Source organism: Channa argus, chromosome 15, assembly GCF_033026475.1.
Source record: "Channa argus isolate prfri chromosome 15, Channa argus male v1.0, whole genome shotgun sequence".
Lineage (NCBI taxonomy): Eukaryota > Metazoa > Chordata > Actinopteri > Anabantiformes > Channidae > Channa > Channa argus.
The window spans coordinates 20,106,304-20,116,087 of NC_090211.1; the positions used below are offsets into that span (position 1 = coordinate 20,106,304).

General features: G+C 41.5%; 1 protein-coding gene across 1 annotated transcript; it reads right to left on the reverse strand.

Annotated features, from left to right (window-relative positions):
- Positions 1-465: 465 nt before the first annotated feature.
- On the reverse strand, positions 466-9,198 carry LOC137100138 (protein Tob2). Its single transcript, XM_067477773.1, has 2 exons — positions 8,419-9,198; positions 466-5,229 (listed from the first exon to the last, which is right to left on the reverse strand). The coding sequence occupies exon 2, from the start codon at positions 5,031-5,033 to the stop codon at positions 3,828-3,830; it is 1,206 nt and encodes a 401-aa protein (XP_067333874.1). The 5' UTR covers positions 5,034-5,229; positions 8,419-9,198; the 3' UTR covers positions 466-3,827.
- Positions 9,199-9,784: the final 586 nt, after the last annotated feature.

A 9,784-nucleotide genomic window follows, 5' to 3' on the forward strand; every position in this document is an offset into this window, starting at 1 on the left:
CAGTACATCATAGAAAGCACTGGCTCATGTGTTTGCCTCACATGAGCGACTCAACCTTACCGCTGACTAACACAGGACAGACAGAGCTCTGCGTGATGAAATATGAAATAATATCTGCTGGGATGGGTCCAGCTGAGGTGGGTGGTGTGCAATCTGGCTCCTCACCATTTGAGAATTTCATCTTTGAATTATTGATCAAACATCACTTGAATTTGTTTACTGCAATAAGAGAAGACATGATGCTCTGGCATTTCAAGCTTTTCACAGAAACCCTGGGATTCATTTTTCAGCTTTGATTTGCAATATGCTCAAAATTTACTGAGAATGACACGACAGGGGAAACAGATCTACATTGATCTGTGGTTAAAATGAAAATTCATGCTACATTTTATTCAACTGGTCAGGTTTGGTAGCTCTGCACGCCCGGACACAATGAGGACGACACAATTAGATTATCTTCCATGCTTATTTTCACCAATCTCTTTTTATTACAAACTTAAAAAAGAATCTGATACAATAAGAAACTGCAGTAGTAACTCCCCAATCCCGAGGGGCAGCACAGAAAACAGGTCGTTGCATCTTAGTAGTGAAAGATTCATTATACATCTACAGGGTGTACAGATCAGATACAAAATAGGAAAAATAAAATACAAGCAGGAAAGAGAGCACTATATTTATACATCATCTGAACTTTTAATTATATCCATTTTACTCTTAAATGTTAAATTTTACATAGAAAATAAACTTTTATGACAATGAAATATTCCAAAGTGCAAAGGAAAACACATCGATATAAGGACATCAGAGTACAAAACTCTTGAGTTTTCCTCCTTGTTAATGTTCAACCCTGATTGTAGAATAGCCTGCGTTTGGAAAAGTCTCACTGCATCTAACCAGCTTTAACAATACTCGCATCACATCTCTCTTTTTAAACAACCCGCTCTGTAGGCGGAGGAACATTAACACTGGATAATCTAACAAATGTGGGCAATTAATTTTAAACATGCAGGTCACCAAAAAAAATAAGACAAAATAAAAGGAGCAGTTTACCCTTGTTTTCTACAGGCCATCACAACCAGGGCTGATGAACAGGTCAGAATCACATTCACAACACATTCAATTCCTTCATCCTTCCAAACCTGCCGTAACGACGTCTTCCTCTAAAACAGTTAATTTGGAATTTTTTCCAGGGTGCACAGAGGTAGAAACCCCTTAAATCCTTCAGGGTAATTTCTATTATGGCATTACATTGCACTGGAGATGGGTGAGCATCTGTGTAAGCAGAGAGTTTGGAATATGGCTATAAGATCAGGCTGATAGGACAACGAGTCACTAGAAAACAGGTTCATGTCAAATTAGATCAGGTTAAAAGAGTTCAGATAATGAGGGTGCAGACAAAAACACCATTTAAGTAATGATGTGCAATTGTCTAAACAAGAATCTTCTGAAATGATAAGGGACATAAACTATAACACTGTAAATTCACATGAAACAAGATCATAGAATTCTTAAATGTGGAACTTTTTGGTTTTAATGTACTGGCTATGGGAGTATTGTTGTCAGAGTTGACTGTCCTGGGAGCACAGAAAAGTGATATCAGCCATTGTTTCCCCACACAAACCCACTGTAAACATTCATGTCCAACTCTAAACCCAACTTGGAGTGAATACATTTACCCGTCTTATTAGACAAATGCTGTACAAGGTACAATACACATTCAATACTTTATTCTGTACATCTTTATTTTTGACTCAGTTTGCATATATTCATGTTATTTTCTGAAAAAATAACCTCAGCATGTAAGAAACTAAACAAAGAATCTGAACATAAGAACATTTTATATACATATTCCTGGACTGTCTTACTCATACAAATGTAAGTGATAATCTGCAAAAAAACAAAAATATAGAAATATTGGAAATAAATTACAATAACAAAATTAGAAATTCATCTTTTCCACACAATTTAACATTTACAGAAATTTGGACCTCCCCACCCAACCCCTTCAGATGAAAATTAAAAAATTAAATTTGCATGCATGACAAGCTGTCACATCGTAATACAAGCGTGAGCACAAGTCATGGGTCCTTGATATTTTTGTATACGAAAACATTTATGGGTTATAGAAAACATTCAAACCAATGGACAAGACTAATAGCATCTTTAAACCAGTGTGATGCATTTGCATACACTTTTTGCTCCTGTTTGAACGTCGAGCATTGTATGAAAGCTGCATAAACTGTGCCCCGATCAAACAAAGGTTTAGTTTGTTTGGCAACACAGCATCAGGAGCCCAGTAATAAAGTGCTGGACAGTTCAAATGAAGTTGGGAGGGAGGGGCGGGGGGGCTACACTTTCCTGTAGTGGCTAACCAACAGTCACATGGACCCGGTTGGTAAACATATGTTAGCAACAGCAGATTTCCAGAGATCTGATAAGCTATCCAATAAAGGAAGAGCAGCCACACATCAACAAAGCACAGTCAGCTTTAGATCTTTGTCCACATCCCTGGAACAGGGAAAACTGTATGCATCTGTTTTTTCCCCTTTTGTAGCAGCCAGAGAAGCAGAGATCACTGAAGAATTTCAAGAGGAGGGAGAGAGAATACTGTGAGGATTGGCTTCAATACCATTTAACCTCACCATAAACGTGCTCTGGGTTTTAAAGTGTCGCTCTCTAAGCCAATAAACCTGTGAAGCCAATAAGGCAACAGAACTTCAAATCTGTTTCCTTTTGTCTCCTGTCCACACAGAGGTAAACCTCTCCTTCATGCTAAACCATTTATCACAATCCCTACTGTTTAGCCTCTACACCCACCCCCCCCCCCCCCCCCGCTAACTAAGTGTTTATGTGCATGTATTTTTGCATGTGTCAGTCTATTTGAATAGATGACTGAAGCCTCTACTTACGTCGCTGTCTGTTTAACCGAGGTATCAGTGCATGTTAGTCTTAAAATGCAGATTCATTTGCCTTTCACAGTCACCAAGGTTTCCCTGACCTTCCCAGCTGCAGTCCCCCCCCAAACAGGTACAATACATCCCACTACATCACTCCCTTTACACCCCGTTGCTCCCTTTTCTGCTTCCTCCACTGCTTCCACTTCATTTAAACCTTTGTCATGTACGAATTCCAGCTGATGATAAACTGCTTTCACTCCACACCCACTGACAAGTAGAGTCAAATTCTGTCTGTGCACGAGTGACTTTCAAGGATAACGGGACCACAATATAAACACTCGACCACGCTGAGCCACAACAGAACAGGACTACACGCGCACACACACACACACACACACACACGCGAACCCCCCCCCCCTCCCCCCCTCTGTATTTGTGGCAAGTAGGGCAGAGCAGATTGCAGAACAAAGTGCTGAGCTTTCCACAGCCATCGTTCCCTGCAGGAGTTGGCAAGGTCCTTTTTCACAGCATGACAGTGCAGTGCAAAATGGAGCTATACTAGAGCCGGGGCCATTATACTACAAGTGAAAATATGTGCTCTCTCACATTAAGAGTGAATGCAAAATAATAAACAAAAAAGTGGCGATGACTCAAGGTATAAAGGAACTCACCCCCACCCATTCCTGTCATCAAAGCCAACACGGAACACAACAGCTATGGACAAAGGGGCAGGTTGGGGTCAGAGGTTATGAACAAAAGAAATCACATTAAACTTTTCGTGGATGTAGTATTTTAAATCTTTTTAGTAAAACTAATTCCTAACTTAGTATTGGTATTAGAACAATTTCTTTGAAAAACCGAAAATATGTGGAGCATTGCTCCCCACACCCTACTCCTCCTGCGACGGCTCCTTTCATCCCAAATGAAGGCTTAGTTGGCCAGTACAACAGGCTGGAAGGACTGGCTGGGATATTGCAGGTTGTAGCTTCCTAAACCCTCTACAAATGGCGGCTTCTCCATGTAAGAGATACCTCCGTTGCTCCCAATGATGCCCACACTCTGGGTGGGAGGAGGGCTGGAGAAGGGATCAAATGATGGATGGGTGTTGACAGTGTGGGGGGGTTGGAAAGGGCTGGGATGAGGCTGCATGGGTTGAGGGTCAGCATCAAAGTAAAGGGGGACTGGGGATCCTGGGTAGACAAACTCTTTGGCATTGGGAGAGAGCTGGCTGGGGACGGGACCTCTGAGGGAGTGCAAGGAGAGGGACAGAGGCTTGTGCTTGAGCAGCTCTGGTGCAGAGATGGTGGTAGGAGAGCGAGACAACATCCTCTGGGTGGGTGGTACGACAACCCCAGAACTGGCTGCTGACCCTGCCCCGCTGCACTTCTTCATCTTAGTAGAGCCGAATTTAGTGGCAGCGAAGCTGGCAGTGGTGAAGGTGATGGGTTGAGGGCGGGCAGCAGGAAGAGCAGAGGGTTGCTGCGTGGTGAGGTAGGGCAGCCCGCTGGGAGGGGAGGGGGTAGAGGTATTGGAGGAGTGGGCAGCAGGGTCGGTGGGTGTGCTGGCGGTGGGGTAGCCGAAGATCCCAGGGCAGGACTGGGCAGACAGCGGTGTGGGAGAGCTAGAGAGTGATGACATGAGGCCAGGAGACGCTTGGCTCCCAATTGGCACAAAAACCTGAGCATCGGGGTTAAAGCCCAGACTCTTGGACTCTTCGGCCTCAGCATCTCCTTTCCCTTCTCTTATCACCCCCTCAGCTCTATCACTATCACAGCCAAGGCCTGGAGGGTCCTCCAGGTACAGCACCTTCACCTCCCCCTTTTCTCCGATCTGGTAGGACACCTCGTAAGGGTCAATCCACACACTGAGCTCTGCAGGGACATTTGCATGCACTTCCTCCGTGTCCAGTCCACTTCTCTTAGCAGCCAACTCTACCACTGGGTCCCTGGATGCTCCCAGGTGAATGCAGCGGAAGGCAGAACCTCTGAGGGGGGCTTCGGGGTACCAGTGACCCTCAAAACGAGAAACTAGTATCCTCTCCAGCTCTTCGCCGAACAGGTCAGCTCGCCGCCGAGGCAACTTGTTGTACAGGTAGGACACGATGAAGTTGAGGGCGACCTTCACTTCGAGATGCATGGCTGCACTGGGTAAACGCCGCCGTGGGAGCAAAGTGTTTGGGATGATTGAAAGTGAGGCAACGCAACTGTAAAAAGGAGTTTTTCCTCTGGCTTATTGTAAAGTCTATGATTCTTTTAGTGTCACCATGGTAAAGGCACCTTGAAGGCAGCGGCAGGAGATTGTTTTCTGTCCTCAGGAAGCTTTCAGGTTCCAACTGGGAAGAAAACAGAAGAAAACAGTCACTTTAACTGGCAAACCATTGTATTATAATCAAAGCGCGTCCAAAGCTACATTTAGAATTTTAAATGGCCCTAGAATCTGACAGTCATTCCAAGTAATTCTAGAAACTTATACCAAGAGATTTTCAAAATAAAAGAAACATTGCATTTGACTCGGCTTGCACATTGCTTTTGACAATGAATATTACTTTGATTCATATGAATAATAACTATAAATAGCATTTCCAAAAAGAAATGCACTGAAAGGATTTTTCAAAAAAAGCTGAAAAAAAGCTGACCTCTTTATGCTGAATTAACTGAAAGTTTTGCTTTTGCTAAAATAGCGGAAACAAAATTTCACTTCCTTATATATTGGTTAAGCAAACTTCAAAGCCAGGCGATTATGTGATGTCCAAGAAATGTTTTGTATATATAAGTCAAGTATAAATCTTAAAAAGACGAAGAGATTTTTAAAGCTATATACAAGCAATAATGTCCTTTAAAAGCTGAACGTTTTGAAGTTTGAACGGTGTTTGTAGCTGCAAGTATGTCTTAGTAGATAGGCACCAAAACAATATGGTAGACTAACAAATAAAGATTAGGATATCATTACTGTGAATGCTCCAGTATTCAGTAGATTAGAAAGAATTACCAGAGAGCAAAATGTGAGAAATGTGGAATTCATGTTTTTAAATGATTTTATGCCCTTATAACAAGTCGTTACTTGTTTTTAATATTTTCCTAATCTGTAGAGACAAGTGGTAGATTACACAATCTAAAAACTTAAATTAAAAAAACAAAACAACTTTCATTACAATAAATTAACCACTTATTGCAGGACTTATTCCCAAAACACTAAATGTTCACACTTAAGAGTCATCTAACGATTTCAATAACACACTCAAGCTTCCAATCAGATCATGATCAGAACATAAGCAGGAAATATACATGTCTGCAGATATGACACCAGTGGAAGTGCTGTTTAAGATGCTATGGATTGAGGCTTTTCCATACTGAACTGTGAGAGCAAACATTGAAATTACTTTAAAGCCATTTCCCTATTTGTGCAAGTGGCGTGAGAAGCCTAGAAAATGCCTCTAGGAATTACATTTATGTAAACAATAGTCAAACAATACAGTAAGAGTTAGATGCATGTACTTAAGACGGATGTTGAGTAAAATACAGTTTCACCAAATATACATAATGTGTGGTTTGTTAGTGGGGGCAGACTTCTTTATACGCCACTATTCTTATTCAGGAACCGATTTATATAGGTTTTAGAGTTTATATCAGTTGGTTTTCTGCAAATGAGGGATGTACTGATGGATTTAACAGATGCTGTGATGTGGGCTTAATAAATCCTTTATAATCTAAATCCAATTCCATGTACTGCCTCCTGCTTAATGCTGCTACACAAAGATCATTCATCATTGCACAGTCAAACTGAATGACAGGTTATATGCAAAAAGAAAATACACTACACGATTCAACGAGGAAGAAGTATAAAATGGCAGGACAGTTAATCAACTCTACAGAACGCCATGTCCCACCATGCAATGCGTGCAATCACCCCCCTCCCCCCCTACGCACACACAAAAACAATTCACTCACTCACATTCCCTTCCCTGCCAGATGGGGATTCGGCAGCTAAGATTAGAAATACGCCTCCGATTAAAGACAATTCTAATGTTATTACTGATGAAGCTGCACAGTTTGGATGCAGGCCTGCGGGAGTGACAGCTCAAGATGAGATTTACATTTTCCTTTTACAAAAAAAAAGGGTGACATTGAAGGAGAAGATGAAGGCTGGCAGGAATGGGCTATAAATAGGGCCCCATTATGCATCATCTGTGGGGCAAATTCCTCTCCTCCACCTGGTCTCAATAAAAATTCAAAAAGATATTTGAGCACAAGAGAATCCACCGGTCCAACCAGCATCACTAAAAACCTGAAGTGCCCACACAGCTACTGTAAGCTCCCTACAGCATCCACTGCATTTCAATCCTCTCAGTATAAAATAAAAAATGAAAAATGCAAGTGCAAGTTACACTAGCTCCAATGTCATTCAATGACATTAAAGGAATACCTAATTATTAATATGGACAGATCTCTTGGCTTGCGGGTGCCGTAATTGGTGTGAATCATAAACCACAGCTATCAATTGAAAAGCTATCAATTGAAAAAGAAAACCTTGAATCTTTTATGTTCATGAATGCCCTCATGCTTGTATTTGTATCTTTCACCTGCAGATTGAAAGAGCTGTTTTTACTGGCCTGTTGTTGCAGCTCAGAGCAACAGCAGGAGCTATAGAGCTATTCTTGTTTACATGGACTCGTCAGAGCTGCAAAACATCCACAACCTGTCAGGATTTAATTACGAAGCAGTAGAGCAACAGTTCTCTTGGAGGAAGCACAAGCAACAGTGCATAGAAACCAATAAAGCTCCTTTAGGGTCCGAGCAAAGAATAGAGGCCTGCGTGGACAGAGGGGTCACCACAACTGTAAACGCTGGAGATTATTGTTATAGTTGCTTTTGTGTTTTTAAATCGCTCACTTTTCTCCCCATAGAAACTTTACATGGTTTCATATCTGCAGAGCCCCTGGACTGAGAATATGTTGTACATCTACCTGCTAAACAATGAAAATAAACATCCAAGAAGTGGGAAAGAAGGTGGGAAAATGTCAACCAGGTTTGCATGTGGGATGACGAGCTTTGATTACAGGGCAGCAGGGTCTACCTGGGGATTACTGCCATATGGCAGTCAAAAGGCACTGGAGCAGAAAGGACACTGGTTTGCCTGACAGGGAATGGAGCCTCCATCCTTGCCAAACTGTCGCTGTGAATAAATGTATGAAGGTAATTAAGTAGCGAACAGCCTGTCGACGGAGTCTATGCGCTGGGCAGTGAAGAACAGAGGATCTCCTCAGCGTGAGCACCAAGGGAAAATAAACAGGACCGCTGAACGGACCTTGAGAGGGTCACCTCAGGTGACGAGCAACGGACTGAGACGGAGACAAAAGCCATTTCTTTATTCAATGGCTGAAGCAGTACAGCCATTCGTTATAGTCGCGCACTTTGATGGATAACCACTTATGGAAAAGTACGCTATTCTGCCTGCAATAAAGACAATTGTGCTACATAGAAATGAGGTTATTTCATGCACCAGCTGAAAGTTGATTACCCACCTTTCGTTACTGGTGCTGTGGCTTGACTTGTACTCCGCGTTTCTGCGTTTCTGCTTAATATTCCCTTATTTCGGCGCTGCTGTCAAGGTGGATGCGTCGAGTCGTCGGATCAACTGTACAGGAGTAGAATTTGTTGTTGCCTCAATTATGTTGTTTTTTTAACGCTACCCAAATTCTCCGATAACGAAAGCGGTGTCCAGTTTGCCCAGCTGACAGTTTGCACGGAGGGTCCAGAGAAACTTTACTGTTTGACAACCCGGCGTATTTATACACTGTGACTCGCCCACACCCCCGTGACGGCAGGAACTACTTTTTTTTGACGTTATACCTGCTGCTGGTTTATTATGTTTTTCAATTATTGCTAACTATGCAGCCTTTTTTTCTTTAAGCTGACCATTATTACAATCTTTGCGGACGATGCAATGTGAATATAAACTATGTGTATGTTAAAATATGATTTAAAAAGAAAAATTAACATGAAGCCACACTTTCTAAACAGTCTTCGTCCAACAGTAGGGACAATCAGAAAGACGCAAAATAAGGACGTTTTTGACCTCATATAAAATCCTACTTTGTCTAGAAGGGTCTACCTTATTTGGCGGAGGGATATTTGTGCTTGCAGAACAATTTGCTAAAAATATAAGATGTGATAGCAACAGAGAGTCTATTGGCTGAGATGGGGGAGGACCCTCAGATTATTGGGCTGCAGTGTCCATTCAGCAGCTAAATGAACCGGACCTTTATCAGGGGCTTGTGGGAAATGATGTTCTTAGCATTAAAGGTGGCCACGAGACAATTAAAGTAATTAGATACAATGCACCTGACATAATTATACTGTTTTATTAACTGTATCAGGCATCTGCAGTATCTTTTGAGTTGCACTATAATTATATATTATACACCAAGTTGTCAGTTTTGTTAGCAACACCAAGCTAAAGCGAAAAGGTTTGTGGTGATGCACTGAATTGTGTTGCATTACATTGACATTTTTTTCTATTATTCATTTCCTCCCAAACACTTTCATACAGTTGAATCAACACCTCCAGACAAAACGAATATATGAAACTCTTGCATTTATCAATACAAATCATATAAGGAAAAGCTCCACCAATAATGCTTTAATAGAGGAAAAATGGAAAATAAAATCCCAGAAAGAGAAGAGTTATCCCTTTGCCATGGAGAGACAGATATCCAATAGATATTATGGGAATAAAAATGATAATATACAAGATTTACATTACGGTTAATCATTGTGACCACATTATAAATAAGGATGTTGTAATTATCTTTGATGCATCACAGTGTAAGAATCAATTCAGTCAAGAAGAGTTGAACTATTAGACTATTAGACTATAACTATTAGATA

Excerpts from the sequence above, each read along its gene's own strand:
- LOC137100138 (XM_067477773.1), bottom strand. The coding sequence starts at position 5,033 with ATGCATCTCGAAGTGAAGGTCGCCCTCAACTTCATCGTGTCCTACCTG.